This window comes from Bos indicus x Bos taurus, chromosome 28 (genome assembly GCF_003369695.1).
Source record: "Bos indicus x Bos taurus breed Angus x Brahman F1 hybrid chromosome 28, Bos_hybrid_MaternalHap_v2.0, whole genome shotgun sequence".
Lineage (NCBI taxonomy): Eukaryota > Metazoa > Chordata > Mammalia > Artiodactyla > Bovidae > Bos > Bos indicus x Bos taurus.
The window spans coordinates 35,630,241-35,649,934 of NC_040103.1; the positions used below are offsets into that span (position 1 = coordinate 35,630,241).

The 19,694-nt window shown below is 51.0% G+C and overlaps 1 protein-coding gene across 1 annotated transcript; it reads right to left on the reverse strand.

The window, feature by feature from the left end:
- Nucleotides 1–2,002: 2,002 nt before the first annotated feature.
- MAT1A (methionine adenosyltransferase 1A) lies at nt 2,003–18,987 on the reverse strand. Its single transcript, XM_027530416.1, has 9 exons — nt 18,663–18,987; nt 14,935–15,012; nt 13,999–14,121; nt 11,089–11,201; nt 10,607–10,750; nt 6,414–6,632; nt 5,198–5,380; nt 4,730–4,863; nt 2,003–4,091 (listed from the first exon to the last, which is right to left on the reverse strand). The coding sequence occupies exons 1-9, from the start codon at nt 18,754–18,756 to the stop codon at nt 3,989–3,991; spliced, it is 1,191 nt and encodes a 396-aa protein (XP_027386217.1). The 5' UTR covers nt 18,757–18,987; the 3' UTR covers nt 2,003–3,988.
- Between the last annotated feature and the right edge of the window lie 707 nt (nt 18,988–19,694).

The window sequence follows — 19,694 nt, forward strand, 5'->3', positions numbered from 1 at the left end:
GCTGATAGGAGCCAAACGCAGAGCACAGCCTCTCTTATTTCCCTAAAACCTCTTTCATGAAGATGCCACGGTAAGAAGGCAGTAGACCTCAGAGTCCAGGAACCAGGCGCCGGTCCCACTGCTTTTCCCCACAGACTTACTGAGGTATCGTTGACCTATAACATAGATACGTTTAAGGTGTACAAAGAGCTGATTTAATACACTTAATACACTGCAAAATGATTACCACCAGAGCATTAGCTAACACTTCCATCATGTCATGCAATTATCATTTCTTTTTTGTGGTGGGAATATTTAAGATCTACACGCATAGCAATTTTTAAGTATATAGTACAGTGCTCCTGGTCCCATCACTTCATGGGAAATAGATGGGGAAACAGTGGAAACAGTGTCGGACTTTGTTTTTTGGGCTCCAAAATCACCGCAGATGGTGATTGCAGCCATGAAATTAAAAGACGCTTACTCCTTGGAAGGAAAGTTATGACCAACCTAGATAGCATTTCAAAAGCAGAGACATTACTTTGCCAACAAAGGTCCGTCTAGTCAAGGTTATGGTTTTCCCAGTGGTCATGTATGGATGTGAGAGTTGGACTGTGAAGAAGGCTGAGCGCCGAAGAATTGATGCTTTTGAATTGTGGTGTTGGAGAAGACTCTTGAGAGTCCCTTGGACTGCAAGGAGATCCAACCAGTCCATTCTGAAGGCGATCAGCCCTGGGATTTCTTTGGAAGGAATGATGCTAAAGCTGAAACTCCAGTACTTTGGCCACCTCATGTGAAGAGTTGACTCATTGGAAAAGACTCTGATGCTGGGAGGGATTGGGGGCAGGAGGAGAAGGGGACAACAGAGGATGAGATGGCTGGATGGCATCACTGACTCGATGGACGTGAGTCTCAGTGAACTCGAGGAGTTGGTGATGGACAGGGAGGCCTGGCGTGCTGCGATTCATGGGGTCGCAAAGAGTCGGACACAACTGAGTGACTGAACTGAACTGAACAGTGCTATTAGCTATATCACTGTTATATATCAGCTCCCCAGAACTTTTAACTGGAAGTGTGTACCCTTTAGCTAACATGTCCCCATTCCATCTACCCACCATCTCACCCCCTCATAAGCACCATTCTACTCTCGGTCGGCTTTTGTAGATTCCACACATAAGTGACATCATACCGTTTGTCTGTCTTCGACTTATCTCATGTAGCCTAATGCCCTAAAATTTCATCCATGTTGCTGCAAATGGCAGGATTTCCCTCTTGTTCACAAATGACCCTCCACTGCACACATACAACACGTCATCTTTATCCATCCATTGGCAGACTCAGGTTGTTTCCATATCTTGGCTATTGTGTCATTGTTTCTGATACTGTGCTCCAGTCATATCAGCTCTGGGGAATTTGTCCCAGGTGAAAATTTCTCTTAAAGTCCCCCATTCAAGTCTTTAACCCCAGCCACCCACTGCTGGGTTGCTCTTTCTTCCAGTCCCCTCTCATTCCCCAACTCCTCCATCCACCACCACCTCCCAGACCAAACTCCCAACTCTGCTGACCAACCCCCTTGGCTCACTCACCTCACCTGACTTCAGTCACTGAACCGATGGACAAATACTGCCTGAACACTTGCTTTGTGCCAAGCGCATTGTAGACAACACGTAGGAAGGGGAAGCAGGAGAAATCAGGCTAGGACGAGGGGCACACCCTGAAGGCTGGGGAAGCCACCTGTCAGCCACTCTGGGTCCTAACCCATTTCGGTTTGCCTCAAGGTGTCCACGAGTAACGGGGGTTTCCTGGGTCCGCCCGCCTCCAGGCAGTGTGGTGTGGAATGAATAGGTGAGGCAGTGATAACACACAAGCTGGAGTGAGGCACCAGAGCCCACGCGGACAGGATGGCAGAGGCTTCGCTGGGTAACCCGAGGGCAGGACAGCCGCTTCGCTGGGGGGTGGATGAGGTAACGCTACTTGGAGGTGAGGTGTCTAGGGCGGTTGCAGACAGAAACTAAGCATAGAGTAGTTGCTTCTCAAGATTTTATTCACTGGCTTAGCACGCACTATTAACAAATAAAGACTCGAGTTTCATATAACAGTGTTGACCCAAGAAAACCTTGTTTCTCCCAGGGGGTGCAGAAAGTATAAAAATTTGCATTTTCACTTCAAATGTGGCCCAAGTTAGAGGAACTCAGCCACCTGCAAACCTAAAGGAAAAGGAACTAGAGACTTCCCAGGTGACCAGAGCCCTGTGAGACTCCTGAGCTTCCATATCACACATCAGCTTTAGGTGTTTACGGTCATCTGGGCTTCTTTTTCTGCCCTGAACTGCTGCCTTTCCCCTGATGGAAAGAGAAAGCAAAGGTTTTTGTGCTTCAGGCCTACAGTTCAGTGCAGGCTGTCTGCTGCCCAGATGAGGCTTCCTGAGCTATGCATCTCAGCTGGAGCTGGCAACTGAGTGCCACAGGAAGAAGCCAGACCCCAGTATTCTCCGGGGACCTGTGGAGGCTCCTACCTGAACCTGTGGTCTGCGGAGCTGGGGATAAGGTAGCGGTGCAGCAGTCAGAGGCCCAGGTTGGGGAAGGAGTACAGGGAGGTACTGGCCATGGAAAGGAAAGCAAGAGAATGCATAGCTTCTAAGACCTTAATGTGCCAAGAATCACCCAAGACCTCAGGGGTAGCCCTGGCCCCAGAGGTCACCTGGCAAAGGCAGAAATCTCCTCATGACACCTCAGCCAACTTAGCTCCCTCTAGGAGTCAAGACTTGCCACTTCAGTCACCATTTAACATTTGAATTCAGGCCTTTGGGCTGTCCTCTCTGGAAGGGGGATCTGAGAGGCTCACCCACTTATTCCAACAGCACTCAGATTGCAGGGGTTACAAGAGAGAGAGAAATGAGAGAAAGGGGTCAGAGAGAGAGAAGCATGTGGAGGACACAGGGTTCCATCCCTGGTTTAAGGGACAAGCTGCTGCTTCTGCTCTAGGAAGCCCTATATGGGACAGGACTGGCCTTGGACCCTCATCGGAGGAGTCCATGGGCCCAACCCTGCATGTCCCTGAGTAGTCAGGGGCTGGGATAACATAGGTGCCTCTTAATTTCAAACTCCAGCGCAGCCCCAGGGGCCAGGATATCCAGCACACCCTAATCTATCTTCTGAAATTACAGAGGCAAAGGAAACATCCCTTTGGTTCTGACTTGGCTCTGTAGATCACTGCTCAGGGGTCGCCAAGGGACTCGATCCCCTAACTCCCAGCAACCTCAGGTCTTCAGGACAGAGGTCACAGCCTCATCTCTTCACTCAGACCTGTTTCTAGCATGAGATCGGGGTGGGGGGCGGTGCTGAGGGTGAGGGGTCAAGGTGTATGGGCTCACAATTCAAAGATCCCAGACGCATGTCTAGGCCCTGACCCATGCAGCTGTGGGCCCTGTGAAAGTTAGCTCGGCCTCCTCACCTTAAATGCTCATAACACAAGGTGTCACCTCATCGTATTGCAGTGAAGAAGAAATGAGATCAGTGATGAGCTCGGTCTCTCACACGCTAGCTGCTGTCATCCCTGCCACAAGCATGGCCTGGGATGGCCCGTGGGAAGGCTCAGGCTCAGGACGGTGACCAAATGGCTGCAGACGTGAAGGGTGGCCCGGCACACCCAGACCCTCATGGAGCCCTAAGATCTTCCCAGCACACACCAGGGAGGGAGGGGCCACTCAGGGTCCAGGCTGTGGGGGCAGGGGAGTGAGCAGGTTTCCTCTGACAGGGATGCTATTTCCACTAAATTCACATCACCTTGGTCTGGGGGAGAGGCAGGGAAACATAGTGACTGGCCTCATGAGGAGATCTGAGTCCTGGCACCAGAAGGCCCCCTTCCTCCTGCTAAGTCAGAGGGGCCTGGCTCTGCCCAGGAAGGGGGCAGTGGGTGATCTGAGAGTCAGGGTCCTGGAGGAGAAGAGCATGGCTCTGTCCCACCTGAAGCCTCCAGGGCTCACCAGCTGGAGTGGCCCCCACCAGCACTAAAACACAAGCTTTTTGGGAACTTCCCAAGGGAACTCGCTCCTCCCGAAGTGGCCGTAGCATGCTGTCTTCTGGTAGATGGGCTTCTTCAAGTCCAAGTCCCTGCACGTTCAGTAGAACAAAGGGTCAGTTTTAATGGAAAAGGAGTGGAGTGTCTTTCCCTGAATTTGGGGCACAGGAGTAATTAACAGACTATGAATGTGTGGGGTATTAACCACTCAAGAGCAATTCTCCCTAAATTTCCTATCTCTGCTATGCCACACCTTACAAGGTGACTGCCACTGGCGCTTAAGAAACAGTCTCAGGGTTCCAGGACAGCCTGATCAACCAGACAGACAGATGCACCAGGAATCAGGATTTGAACTCTGGCCTACACTCTGCTCCACTGACCTGGCACAGCCCAACATCGACACCGCAAGCTCCAAGAAGCAGGGGTGGCATTAGAAGCGAGAGCAGTTGGGGCCAGACTTGCTGACTCAATTCCCCCCCATCCGGTCTTGCAGTTATCTTCCTAAGATCCTCCACCTGCTCAAAGATGGGCCCCCTGAAGTCAATGCTGGGCTCCTTCAACCTGAAAACTAGACATTCTGCATTTGGGGTTTACACTGTGCTGCGCCAAGAACTTGAAGCCTCTCCTGCTTCTGGGAGGCTGAACATCCTTCCTTCTGATTCTCTTTCCAATAAGCAAGCACCAGGTGGGGAAAGAGGGCTTTGCCCAACTGCAGGGGCGGCCCTTTTACCTGACGATAACACCAGGCCGAAGGTCAAAGTTCTTATTGACCACATCCAGCAGCTCTCTCTCTGTCTTCTGAGAGGTTCCATAGGTAAAGATGGAAATAGACAGTGGCTCAGCCACACCAATGGCATAGGACACCTGTCAGAAGAGCCCAGGGTCAGGGACAGGCCCTTCACGGAGACCTTGATGTCCTCAGGGAGAGGCCGCTGAAACCACACAGGCCCTGCCCAATACACTCTCCCTAGCCCCGGCCCTCATCTCCCTAGAAACACCCGCCACTTCACAGCTGCAGTTTCCATGCGTGCCCTGCTGCCTGAAGGCTTCTGCTGTCCCACTCCCGGTTTGCAGGACAGTGGCCACAAAACCCAACATGGAACAGAGTCACGTCCTCCAGCATTTGGGCCTTGCGCCAGGCCAGTGCGTCCCTATGAGGGCAGGTGTGGGGGTGCGAGCAGGGTGGGGTTTCACCCACCTGCACAAGTACTCTCCGGCAGAGCCCTGCTTTCACCAGGGACTTGGCCACCCAGCGGGCAGCGTACGCCGCCGAGCGGTCCACCTTGGTATAGTCCTTCCCAGAGAAGGCGCCTCCGCCGTGTGCCCCCCAGCCGCCATAGGTGTCCACGATGATCTTTCGGCCAGTGACACCGGCATCCCCCTGCGGAGGAAAAGGAAGACACGGAGGGCAGATGTTGGGGGAAGGGTGGCCGAAACACTGGCTGGACACTAGACCACGGCTTGGAGACAGTCTCTGAAGCTTCTAGGAGCGAGTGTTCCGAAGACCCCCTTGGCTGAGAGTCAGCCAGAAACCCTGGGCTCTAATCCCAGTTCAGTCACTGAGTAGTCACTGAAGTCAGGTCACCAGCTGGCCCCTCGTCAGATGGGCCACGGGGGTCTCAGCCCACTCACCAAGCCTTTGTTGTAGGAGTCCATCATAATGGAGAAACCCGAGTTCAGCAGGGACCTGTGCTGGGACCAATACACCCTGGGCGGAGCCCCGGCTGGTGCCACCTGGCAAACATCATCCCCCATTTGCTCAGGTGTCTATTCCGTGCAATGCCAGTCCACAGAAGATGTTTGAGGGGGCTCTATATTAAATGACGTGGGGAAAGTCTGCATATTATAGCACCACAAAACCCGCCCTGCTTAGAAATCCACAGTTCTAAGCAGCATGCCAAGGCCCTGAGCATGCCAAAGCCCTGAGAAGTTCTGCAGGAAAATACAGGACTTCCATTCACCCTGCGTTTCTGTGCCACTCTGGCCTAGGACCCCGCCCGAGAGCTCTGTTACATGGCAACATGTCCACAGCAGAGATGCCTGGCAGTGGTCAGTGGCCTCTCCAAGGGGCTAGGCCACTCTCTGCTTGCTCATGCCTGTGGCACAGGAGAAAGGGGCCACTCTGTGTCCGCACCTTGGTGCCCACAAGAGCTGCAGGTCACATGTGGCCAAGACCTGGGAAATGCCACCAGGGCAAGCCCACCAGGGCAAGCTCAGTGCCTGTGATGGAAAGTTAGCTAGTCCCTTGGCCAGGAACCTCCCAGGACATGTCCCCCACCCTCCTATACTGAGGGCACATAGCAGGCTGCACAGAGCGAGCCGACTTCACATCTCACTCAGGGCCAAGTCGGTCCTGCAGGCTTCGTGCTGGGGACGTAAGCAAAATCAGGGCTCATTCGGAGAAAGGGATGCACCTGGGGGCCTCCAATGACAAAGCGCCCACTGGGCTGCAGGTGGTAGATGGTGTCCTCATCCAGGTACCGTGCTGGCACGACAGCCCTGATCACCTGCTCCTTCAGGGCTCTGCGCATGTCCTCCAGCGTTATGTCTTCGTTGTGCTGCACGGAGATGACGACGGTATGGACGCGCATAGGGATGACCGCACCGTTGTCCTGCGTGTACTGCACTGTCACCTGGGGGAGGCAGGGTGGGAGGAAATGTGAGCTCCTGCCCTGACCTCAGGACACTCCGCTGCCGGGCACAGGTGCCCAGGAGGTGGACAGGGCTCCCAAAAGCCGGGGGGTGGGGGGCGGCCTCCTGTCCTCAAAGGGCCTTCAGGGAAGCTCATCACATTCTTATAGCAAATAACTGCCTGGTGCCATGAGCTGATCAGGCACGAGGCACAAGCTATTCCCACGCAACCACAATCAGTGCCACTTTGGAGACCCAGGTGTTGCAGAGTCTCCTCTGTGACTCAGCAGATGACTCCCTCTGTCTCAGAGGGTCCTGTGCGCCAGCAAATGTCCCTCCACTAAATCCCTGTCTTGACCCTCCATGGCTCTAGGCAAGACACCCAGGCTTCTGCTAAGGAACACGGGAGTCCACAGGCCACATGCCCACTGCCTCAGCTCCTCAACGGAGGGTCTCTGGAAACATATGTGCCTAGGGACCTTGTCTGGTGGAGGGACCTGAGCCAGGGTGATCGAGCTAAGAGGCAGCAGCAAGGCCTGGGTTGCCAGCCTCTGGGTATTTGGGCAAAAGCAAGGAAGAGCCGAGGGCACAAGGAGAGCAGGATCCTGTCTGCAGCTCCCCTGCAGGGCTGGCCACAGGACAGAGCTGGGATTCTCTCCCCGCAGCGTAGGTCAGTTCTGTGCCTGTTTCATGCATTACTGATGAATACTGAAGCCACCCCAGCAAGATGGGCAATACTGTCACCACTTTACAAATGAGAAAAGTCAGGCTCTGCGAAGAATAACAACTTCCTTGAAGTCACAGGCCAGTTAGTGAAAAGCCCAAGAGCCAATAGCTGTTCTGCCTGCTCCCACAGCTTGTGTCACTGCCACAGCGGCACAGACAGAATGCTTCTGCACCCTGTCCACTCCCAACACACCAGGGAGGACAAGAGCCCATGCCCCAGCCTGCGCACCTTGGACTGCACACAGAGTGAGGGAAGGAGGTGGTGAGGAAGGCAGATGAGGCTGGAAAAAGAAGAAGAAGCTGGCACTGACTGGGTGTGTACTTTGTGCTACAAGGCATGCCAGACGCCATGAGAGGTTGCTACCAGCCCCATTTCAAAGACGAGAGAAAATGGGCTTCCAGAATGTAAATACTTCGGTCAAGATCACACAGCCAGCAAAGGTGGGCTGTAACCTGGAACTGTGCAGCCTGGTAACTGGGCTCCTCCCAGCAGAAGGCTGTCACCCAAGATCCTCAGTACTGGAGCCCCAGGCCCCACTGCTACCCAAGGCAGTGTGGACCCACAAGAACAGTGCCCAGAGGGGCTATGGGGCCTGCAGGAGTGCAGCTACGCCAGATGGCCCTGGCAGGGATGTTGGCCAGCAGGCACAGGCTGCTCCCACCCCAAGGGCCTTGATAGGACTGCAGGCAGCAAACGGGGTCTCCCTGGGGCTCTGCCTAAGGCAAAGACCCCTTCGATATCCATCAAACTCGATGTCCTGCCTGGTCCAAAGAACAATAGGGTGGGGTCCAGAAAAAGGAAGAGACAGAGCCCTGGCTGCACAAGGCTTGATCCTAGGGCGATGGGCACATGCGCACCAGCTGTGTCCCGAGCACAGAACCTTTCCTGCTGGGCTGCGTGCACTCCCGGACCTGGGAGAGGAGCTGGAGTTGGGGGGTTGGGAGCTCCAGAGGGGAGGCCTTCAGAGAAGGCTCGCTTCCTGAGTTGCTGCTGAGGTCCATCTCCACTGCTCCTGGGCTCCCCAACTCTGCCGCAAACCCCAAGCAGAGCTGTGGCTGAGCGAAGGGCCCCAAGCATTGTGCTTATCCCATCACGTCAGCAAGATGTGGAGAAAAGTACGCCGCGGAAAACACAACCCTGGCCAGGTACAAAAATAGCCATTTGTACTGCCACTCCGCTCTTAGTTATCAGCAGCAAAAATTTGTTCAGGTGGAAAGGCTCATTCTGTTCACAGTGAACACCAGGGGCAGGTGACTAAAATCCTTTACCAGTAGACGAGAAGGCCCAGACATCGTTTCCGGCACGGCACCCCTCCCAGGGCAGCAGCCTTGTGGAGGTCGGCAGGGGACATTTATAAGAGAATTCAGTGTCTCCTTGCAAGAAGGGAAGGCCTGGAAGGGCCCATCTTCCCCTCCCTCCCTCACTGCCCTCTGGACTCGGAAACCTCCTATTACTAAGCAGACACAGGAGGCCTTTGCTATATCAGGGAATCTGATGTGTGAACCCTCCAGTGCTCACCCTCATGGAGAGAGAAGGAAATCTGAGCCACTCCACTTACTTCTTCTCATCTGTGTTCTAGGATATCTCCACCCTTCTTCCCCATCCCCACATAGCTCTGGCACAGAACGGAGCAGGCAGGGCAGGCTCCTTTCTTTTGGTACCATCACAACCTACATATTTCAGCTCTTCTGCCCACCACCTTGAAGATCACCTGAGTGATCCCACTTCCCAGTGTGGGGGTCATGTGGATAACACCTGAAGTCCCAAGGGCTTCCTTTAGGCCACAGAGACACTCTGTTGCTCCAGGTACAGCCAATATGCAACCTCCATCATGGGCAGCCTGACGCCTGGGGAGTAATGTGGCAGAGTCACAAGCACCGTGCTGAACTATAAAACCACAAGAGCCAAATTCCAAGTGCAGGATAAGAAGACGTCCCATTTGAGAGTGATCAGGGGAGACCAGAAGGAGGCAGGAACCAGGCTGGCCACTGAAGGACAGGTGGGGACCAGAGAAAGATTCCAAGGAAAGTGAGGGGTGAGCACACAGGTGCAAAGTACTGGGAAACGAAGGGAATGTGAGTGAAAGCATATGGACTGAGCAAAGACTAGGGTGGGGATTGAGGAAGGAAAAGCTAGAAAACCTGTAAATGCCTGCCAAATGCCAGAATAACAAATGGGTACTCCTCTCGCCTCAAGTAGGAAGTAGAAAGTTGTAGATGGTTCTGAGCAGATATAAGGAAATTAAAAGTGAAGTCCAAAGCAAATTAACTGAAGTTTCCAGGCAGAGAGAGCCTTTAGGAGGACATAGCCAAGCCTGGCCTGGGAAAAGAGGCCAGAGTAGAAGGGATGTTCCATAGGGACAAGAGTAACCCAGATAGAGTGGAGACAGAGAGGGCCGGGGAAAGGTGGGCTCCATGAAACCCCTTCAGCTGAGGAGCACTCCTGGGGCCCATGTGTTTGCAGGATGAGTGAGAAATGAGGGCTGGTGATTCAGATAGGCCTGCAGGTGGAAGATTTGGAAACCAAGTGTGCAGACGTGAAAATAACCCACAAGTGTGGGTAGGAGGAAAGAGAATGTAGAAGGAAGTGTCCAGACCCCACTGGAGTGCGGAAGTAGAGTTGGGAAAGGAGCTCCAAGGAAAGAGGCCATCAGGGTTATCAGGATGTGGAGAGTGAAGGCAGGCAGAGGCCTTGGCATGTGCCAGCATTTGCATTACTGCCAGCTCTCAAATCCGGATTCAGTGCGCATTTCATCACTGCAGGGAACACGGGGTCAGGGCCACTGGCAACAGAGCATCAGGATCAGCAAAGGTAAATCCTTTCTGTGAGAAGCAAAGCAAAAGGGCTGCAGCGAGCTACACACAGCACTTGTTCATGGGGTATTCAAGCTTTGCACAAGACATGGAGGCCTGACAGGCAGTGGCCAAAAGTCTGAAACCAGTTACGAAGGTTTGTGGTAGGAACTGGGGAATCATATTACTAGAGTAAACATATGCTAAGTCCCGCCTCCCAAAAATCTAGAACTGTTCATTTTTCTGTATTTAAAACTTTTTCATACTAAAATGTTGGCGGATCAGGGGAGAAAAGAAAAGATTTATCTGGAGCAGAAGATTTTTCAAATAAATAGTTCTTTTCAGATTCAACAATTCTTTGAGTGCCCAGACAGAACATTTTGATCTTAACATATGACCAGAATCAAGAGAAAGCGGTTTGTTTGAGGTACATTTCTGGAGCCCTGCAGGGGGTCACCTGTGTCTTGGAGTCAGGTCGCAGCCAGGGGAGCTGCCCTGAGCGTCGCAGCTCTGCCATGCGGGCGTTGAGTCTGTGCGCCAGCATGATGGTGAGGGGCATGCACTCTTCCGTCTCATCCGTGGCATAGCCAAACATCAGCCCCTGTAGCAGACACCCATTTCAGACTACAGGTGACAACTCTCTTCAAATCTAAAGCCCTGCTGGCCCTCCACCCTCCCAGGCATATGACTTTTATACTGGGTACTTGTGGAGGGGAAGACAGGGTCCCCAAACCCAACACTCTAGGTAGGGAGACAGGCCACACCAGGCATTCCCAAGCCATCCTGCCCTCCAGCTGGGCTGTGTGACTCCAGACATGGGGGCGGGGGAGCTCCGCCCCACAGCGCACTCAGACCATCACACATGAACAGCCAGCCCTGTGACACAGAGCACACTGCACTGCTGTTCTGATGTGGTGCCCATGCTTAGTATTTAGTGACCTGATCTCCGGCACCGACATCCTCTTCATTTCTGTCCAGGTGGACACACTGGGCGATATCCGGGGACTGCTGCTCCAAAGCCACCAGCACGTTGCAGGTCTTAAAGTCAAAGCCTGGGCACAAGGAGGGCAGGCCTAAGCAGAGGGAGGCTGGAGCTCCTGGGGCCTGCTTGGCACCCAAGAGGGCATTTAGTGTTGGGGTGGTGGTTTCTGCCATCAGTCTGGGCTCAGAACTGAGGCCTAGGATGGGGAATGTCAGTATCCTTCTCATCCTATCACATGGAACTCTTTAGTCAAAACAAAAACCCTCCACAGTGTATTAAACTACACCTCAATTAAAAATATATACCCTACGCAGAACGGCAGTATGAAAACCAGATAACAGTTACAGCTGCTCTGGTAGAAGGGCGGTGGATGACCAAGGGCCTGCCCCCTTAGGCTCTCCCTGAGGTTTAAAATCACTGCACTAAGTGAACATCAAGGGCCCTTCCAACACTGCCTGTCAGAGCCCAGGTATCAAAAATATACACCAAACCCAAGTTTAAAACATACTGAACAATAGGTGCGTGTGGACCATCCAGAGACACTCCCGAGTCAGAGTGCTCTGAGCCCGAGGTATGCACAGGGCCTGGAGCAAAATGGAAAAACCACACCTCTGGAGGCTGAGGCCCCTGCCAGCCTATACCCAAAGCTCAAGCACAGAGATGGAGGTAAGTCCCTTCCTCCTGCCTGGCCCAGGCTGGGGACAGTGGGCGGGGGCCTGGGACACAGACATCCTGGGTAGCAGCAGCTCAGGCCAAGAAGCCCCAAGAGGGAGCCACTAGGCAGACTGCAGACTCTTCCCAAAGTGGTTTTCCCCATCTTGCTGGGCTCAGCTACAGGATGGATATGAATGAGGAGCCAAAATGCACCACAAAGTCAAGTATCAGTGACACAGTGACTGCCACCCTCTCCCAATCTGTTCTCCCACCCATGTGGCCAGAATGGGCTTATTAAAACAAATAAAACCACAAAAATACCCCTAGGTTCAACCTACTATTTACCTACAAGCTTCAAGTAAAGACCTATCACCAAAGGCAGTAAATTGGAACCTGCTCAGCTCCAGCCAGGCTTTCCCAGCTGAGCCCTCAACCAAAGTGAACTCAGGTTCAGCTTAAACACAACCTCCTTTTCCACCTCCACGAGGACCCTCTGCCTAGAAAGCTCCTCCTCTGACCCCCGTCCCCTCCACAAGCCCATCCAGCTCTCAGTAAACACCCCTGAATGGCCCCCACCCCAGCTCTTCAGTGCACACTCTGCCGCGGACTCGCTGCCGAGCGTCTCGTACCGCATCCCACTTAATGCCAGGCAGTGCCTCTACTCAGGAGTGCCAGGCCACCTTGTCCTCTGCAGCCCCCATTCCTAGTGAAGGCTTCTGAATACACAAACCAGGGAACAGCCTTCAGCCACCAAGGACTCACCAAATCCCCATTTTACCTTACACTTCCTGTCTAAATAATAAATCTCAGTGCTGAGATGTAATGAAAGGCTCCAAGTCACTTGGGAAAACAGTTCAGGGCACTAAGGGGAGAGGAGGAGGGCTTAGAAAGGTCAACTCCGCAGCAAAGAGCAGTGGGGGCCTCCAGCCCGGGGGCCCTGTGACTGCAGCCCAGCCTGCAGCCTGCCAGTCCCCTTGGTGCAGGCGTGCTGACAAGAAGAGCTGGGCCCACTCCTGCTTCTCTCTTCTAGGGGATGTGACACCCCTGGGGGAACGACTTTCCTGCTACCTAACGCGGAACAAAGTTTGCTCTTGAATAAGTAAATAATAAGTTGGCTATTCTTGGCAGAACAGGGTGAAGGCTTGCAAGGTAACGTGGCAGGGAGCTGCTGTCCTGAGACAACGTGCCTGCTCTGTGAACACCCTTTGTGCTGGCTGCGAGAAGCAGCCTGTACTCACTGGTTTCTTCTTCCCAGAGGTTCCTGATACATCTGCAAAATTTCCGTATGCTCAAGTGAGTCCTTTGGGCAAGCCAGCAGGTAGGTGGCTGCACTGAGCTTCTATGTGTCTATGCCCTCACACAGAGAGGGCCTCTCTCACATAAAAGACACGTGCATGTCACCGCAGCTGGAAGATGCCACAATACATCCCAAACAACCAATAAGCAGACCAGTGTGCCCCAGCCCTAGAATCGGGCCCTTGTGCCCTGTCCTTTGACACCCTCCAGGCTGGGCTCCTTCCTGGCCTGCCTGTTCCTACCGTGCAGGCATCTGCTTCAGGGCCATCAGTTCTCTCACCCCCACCTCATCACAGGGCTCCTCCTCAACTCCAGCCAGTGCCTGGGCCTTTTCCTGGGGTTGCAGGCTCCCACACTGCCTGGCACTGGAGCCACCCTGGACCAGCCTGTCTCCTCCACCTGCTTTTGACACCTGTACTGGACTGAGTCACCTTCTGTATGTGGGGAAGAGTAGCCTAGCTTAGCAGAAAGCACAGGAGTCCCAACTGGGGATAGCCACTTATTGATTGTACCACCTTATATGAGTTATTGACATCTCTAAGCCTCAATTTCCTTATTTGCATCATAGGGAGTGGAGCAGAGTTCCTCCAACAATTAGGTAGGAAGACACACACACACACACACACACACACACACACACACAGACCTGCCCCAGCACCTGGCAGACAACACGCCCCCAAGAGAGGGCAGCCCCTGGGACCCAGAGCTTCTTCCTCTTCTAAGAAGTTAGGACCGTAAACAAGACCAGAGTCAGCAACAGATGGACAAGGGCCAGTCTGCCTGGGCTGCCATACTGTTGCCAGAGCTTGCGAGCCCTGGACCTGGACCCTGGCAAGTGGGCCTAGAGGTAGAGGCATTTGCTCTTCCAGAAGATGGAGAGCCTTAGGTGGGCTCCATCCCGGGGACCCTGGCCTCACCCTTGGCGGAGTCGTCGTAGCCGATGTGCTGGATGGTCTCCCGCACCACACGCTGGTAATCCACCATGGCCATGGAGGTGATCTCCCCGCACAGAAGCACCATGCCCGTCTTACACACCGTCTCTGAAGGCAAAGAGGCAGGCTAGTGGCCATGTGCCGGCTAAGGGGCTCCACACCTGGACCTCTCACGGTGCTGACACAGACCCACACAAGAGGCCACTCCGGGAACGGGCTCCAGAAGGACAGTCATGGTGATAACAGACAGTGCAGCCCAGCACAAGTTCTGACCATCTTCACAGGCTGCTCAGAGAACTGCACTTTGGAAAGAACTGGTCACACGAATTCCAAGTTTTTATACCAAGCACTTACTACTTACCCGATCTTGAACTGCTTGTTCAGCCTCGGCTGTTGGACGGAAATAATCATAAGACTGCTGTGTGCATTACAATGAGACAATGCCGTATGCAGTCATAAAGAATGCAGCCAACATACATGAGGCCTCTTTTGCCCCCTTACTGCCAAAGCTCCACTGCAGGCTTTAGGGTATGGGGTCCTGAGCACAGAATCAAGGCAAGTTATTTATGAACATGTCAGGGTGAAGTTGACCCTTAGAGGGACACGGGTCCCTACAGCGCTCACTCTGAGGACTAGGGTGGTGCTGGAGAGGGAAGGGTGGGTCTGAGCATTGGACAAAACAAGGTGCTGACTGTGAGGAGACTGGGGCTCTGGTCTTCACACCAGGACCCTTACCCCTTGACCTTGGCCAAGGGATACCCAAGATCCCTCTGTAAAGTTGAAGAGACTAGTCCTATCACCCCGGGGCCCTCTAGGCCCTGAAGTCCCCAGTTCTCTGCTGTGCCGAGAGCTTCAACATGGGCACAGGTTTCAATTTGAGCCCACTCAGGTCCCCAGTAGGAAGGGTCAGGCATTTCTTACCACAGGCCACCTTGGCATTGGGGTCCTGCTTGAGATGGGCATCCAGCACTGCATCACTGATCTGGTCACAGATCTTATCTGGACAAGAATGAACATGAGTAAAATTCATAGACATGTTAAGCCTAAAAACTGAAATGTTAAAATAATTAGATATTTTGTCAATTTACACATTAAGTCTACCCAAGAGGACACTTTAAAGTATAAGAAATTGCAAATTTTTGGAATTTTTATTTCTTCCCACTTTTGCCTTAATTTTGGATGATGTATATTATATAAAGTCATAGAATTCCCTAAAAGAAAAGTATATTCCAAAGCCAGTTACAAGAGTCTATAGTAATTCACATATACATACACGTATAGTCTTCCAATTAAAAAGTATCTATTCATAGAAAACTAGATTTATAGGAATATCTAACTATATCTAAATAAATAATAGATATAGATGTACAAGGAACTAAGATATACACACAGAAATATCTCATTCCTCAGCATATTTCCTTAAATTCTAACATCAAGGAAAGTCCTAGAAACAGAATGTAAAACACTAATGACGTCCGTGAGATTAGGTGCGGCAGGTAGAAGAGGACAGATCCGGTAGATGCACAGTACCGCTGGTCCCAGCAGCCACAGTGCACGGTGCATAAAGCCACGCCCACTTCCATGACTCCACCTGTAAGACTCCTGCAAGAGAACCTCCACACATCACTGCCCCTGCTGTTTTGCTGAGCACTTCCACAAGCCGCTCGGAGATCCTCCCCATCATTCAGCCTCCTGAAGGCCAGATGTCCCAGCAGCTGGGTCTGACCTCCTCATCAAGGCGGGACTGAGAAAAGCTCAACACGGGCTGGTACTTCATCTTATTCTTCTATGATTTGCCTTAAATATTCCCCATGATCAATGGGATTTCCCTAGTGATCCAGTAGTTAAGAATCCGCCTGTTGATGCAGGGGACGTAGCTTCAATCCCTGGTCCAGGAAGATCTCACATGCTGGAGCAAGCCAGGTGTGGCAACTGCTGAGCCCCTGTGCCTAGAGCCCGTGCTCCACGAGAGAAATCACCACAGTGAGAAGTCCGCACACGGCAACTAGAGAGCAGCCCCCCTCACTGCACCTAGACGAAGCCCGTGCACAGCAACGAAGACCCAGTGCAGCCAAAATAAATAATTTAAAAAAGACTCCTCGTGGTCAAGCATGTAGACGCTGTGGAGAAATCCACTCCTGCTCTGGAGTTATGTGTACTGCCAATGTTTACAAACTCAGAAATAAAAGTGACGTCTATTTGCACATATTACATCTTGTTTAGTGTTCAAAATACCCACAGAGTCCACTCTTTGCAAGTTAATAAGATTTTCCCCAGACTTATTGGAGTATAATTGGTATACAAAAATTTGCATATAATTAATGTATGTAAATTTGGCAAGTTTGGTCATATGTACATACTTGTGTTACCATCATCGCAATCAAGATTTAATAAACATCCATCACCTCTCAAATTTCCTTGTGTCCCTTTTGTCATTTTCTAGGTTTTTAAATTAAGAATGCAGGCCCAGAATCAAGCACTTCTGATTTTGAAAGTGCATATGAAATTCTGTGGTTAAAATGTTAATCTGAAGGTTAATTCTCTAATCTGTCCTTCAGAAGCTGCTACTAAATATATATTTGAGTTTTTCCATCTCCCTGCTGATCCTGGTTATAAATCAAGGTTTGCCTGAGTTCATGCCCCTGCAACCACCTACCAGTAAAGGCCACCTGCTGCTCAAATATCACTTTAGACCCAGCCACCAGGACTCCTAGGAGCCACTCACATGCTGACCATGGATGACTCTGCTCGCTCAGAGGACAGAGGTCACATGTTTCCAGTACACACAGGGAAATGGGATAGGGATATTAGGGATAAGCTGGAGTTGAGCAAGGGTACTGAGATAGCTGCATAGATTAAGATAATGCCTTAGGAGGTCCTTTCTCAACTGTTTAAGGCTTTCCAATTTTCTATCAATATCACTTAGTAGCCTTAAGATAGCTAATAGTTTTCTTGGAAGTTGAAAAGGAAGCATTAATTCTATCTTTCTGATGGAGACGAATTCAGCACTGGAATGACAAGAAGAAAACCACCAAGAAAACTGTTTTACACGGACAGCTAATGTACAGTGGTAAGCTAAATCAGACAAATTGAAGGGCTGCCATTAAGCAGACAGAATAGTCAACTGACTGCAATTTTCATTCTCTGTCCACTGAGCACATAGCTGTGTGTACAGTGGGACCACTGGCAGCTGTCTGAAGAAGCACCCACTTCCTCCACGTGGAGCACATTCTATATATGGCCATTTTCTGACCTGTAGATGGCCTTCATAAGTCATGGCGCTGTCCAAAATACATCAGACATAGCAGTGAACCTGAGACTATGAGTAAATAAGCCTAGAAACTTTATAAAGTCATGCAGAATGAAAGATGCTGTTTACATTGAAATGAGCTAAGCTACAAACAACATTCAGTTTAAGCCAAGATTTCTCAGCAGCACTATTGACAGTTGGGGCTGGAAAATTTCTTTGTTGTGGGGGATGGTCTTGTGTTTAGAAGCACACCTGGCCTCTCTCCAGACTGCTGGTATCAGGCCATGCCTCGACCCCCTGGAATAGCTGTAACAACCAAAAAATGTTTCCAGATCTTACAAAATGCCCTTAGGGGAAAAGGGTTGCAAAACTTTCCCCAGTTGAGAACCAGTGGCTAAAGCATATGGAAGGGGCAGTGCACCGAGACATCTAAAGCTGAGCTACAGGGTATGAAAACTAAAGCTCTTTGAGAAATAGCCAGGATGAGGAAGATGAAAAAAAGTTAAACTCGGTGATGATAAGTCACCAAAAACTTCAAATACTCTGGTGAATTTCGAAGAGGTGCTTAAATACATAAATCCGTGAACCCCCAGGGTTCTCCTAGATCAGTGGTTCGCGGAGTGTGGCTCCCACATCAGCAGTATCAGCATTGCCTGGGAACTTCTTCAGAACACAAATTCTTGAGCCTCACCCAAGACGTATTAAATCAGGAACTCTGGGGGTGGGGCCCAGCACTCTGTGTTCTAACAAGCCCACTGGGTGATGGTGATGCACCCTGAAGTCTGAGAACCACTGTCCCAGAAACTGCAGGCTCCCATCGTGGTCTTCACGGAAGCCTCTCTCATTCCTCCACATCGCACTTCTCAGAGATCAAAAAAAATAAATGCTGGAATTTTCTTTCAGGACCTCGAGATCTGTCTCAGCCCCTATTAGAATGCACTGCTGTTCATTTCTAAACTCTACACGCTTTACATTCGAAACTTAGTGACCCGTGGTCTTGTTTGTGGGAACATTCTCTGTTGACTTAAGCTGCTCATTGATAAAAAAAAAAAAAAAGCTTTACCAAAAAAACAAAACAAAACTCTGTATAAAGTGAATACCTGATGATATATTCTACACATACAATATGTTTATCTAACTAACCATATATTCTCTGTTGTAGCCCCAAGGAAACGCTGGTGGTGGGCAGCTGCACAGACCCTTGGCTTCATTAACTTACAGTCTATTATTTGCATAACAAGTGAATGTTTTACAAAACTGCAAATTAATAAAATAAAAAAGATTGCATATTGTTCTTCTTGAGATCCTTTGTAGTAATTTATGCACACTGTTTTCCAGGCCTCCAGTAACAGCCCCCTACCCCGTATAGGTTGCCATCCGTCCAGGACCACCTACTTACCCGGGTGCCCCTCTCCTACAGATTCCGATGTGAACATGAATGCTCCTTCCTCACTTAGAGAATGATCACACAAGCCATCCACTGGTCCATTCATCTCTTCACACTTCTCCACTCAGCTTCTTCAAGGTAACAATTTTAATGCTGGGACCTGGCCTAAGGTTTTTTTAATTTTCCTCCTTTAAAGCCAACAGGCTCGTCTTTGGCAGAGCCACGGGGCTCACTTCTGCCTAAGTGTCCGCCAGCACGTGAGTAAAGGTGCGGACGGGCGAGGAGGAGGGACTGGAGAGCGATGTGTCACTCCCTCTGACTGGTCAGAGCTTGCTCCTGAGGGACTCCTATATATGGGAAAGTGAAAGTACTTGAATAATCATGTGAAAAAACTGGAGGAGTCCATTTTCTGGGAGAGGGGGTCTTCTTACCTTGAGGAATTTCAGCCCTCAGCTCTCATCTCCCAAGCCCTAAGCGTGTGATCAATGTATGGCAAAGAAGGCTGCATAGATTCTGCAGAACTGAAGCTCCTCTGGGACTTTGCTTTAGCTCTGCAGCTCATCTCCTCAGTGCTCCAAGGCTAACATCCCACGTAGGAGGTGGGGGTCTGTGGTTGCCCAGGGATACAAATAGGAAGTAAAAAACTCCTTCCCAGGGATATGGTTTAGGCTGAGATCACAGCACAGGGTGGCTGGCCGTTGCTTCTGGGTTCCCTGCCTCCCCCCCACATACCTTGTCTGGATTGGGCTCTTCCCCTTCTACCTTCTCAGAGCATGCACCTGTATTCTGAGTCAGTTTAGACATTCAACAATAGATTCATTTAGAGAAAAAGCTTTTGAGCCCACTTTTTTCTGCTAATAGAAATCACATAAACTGTCAACTTCTCTAAGATGCTGGCAGTGACATTAACAAGCAAGATGTTAAAAAATATCTGGATAGGCTATGGAGAACAATGATTTTTGGGGAAAAAAAATCCTGAGAGGCAGATTCGTTATAGGGAAATCATCAGACTCCAGTTTCCCAAAGCTTACATATGATAAACTA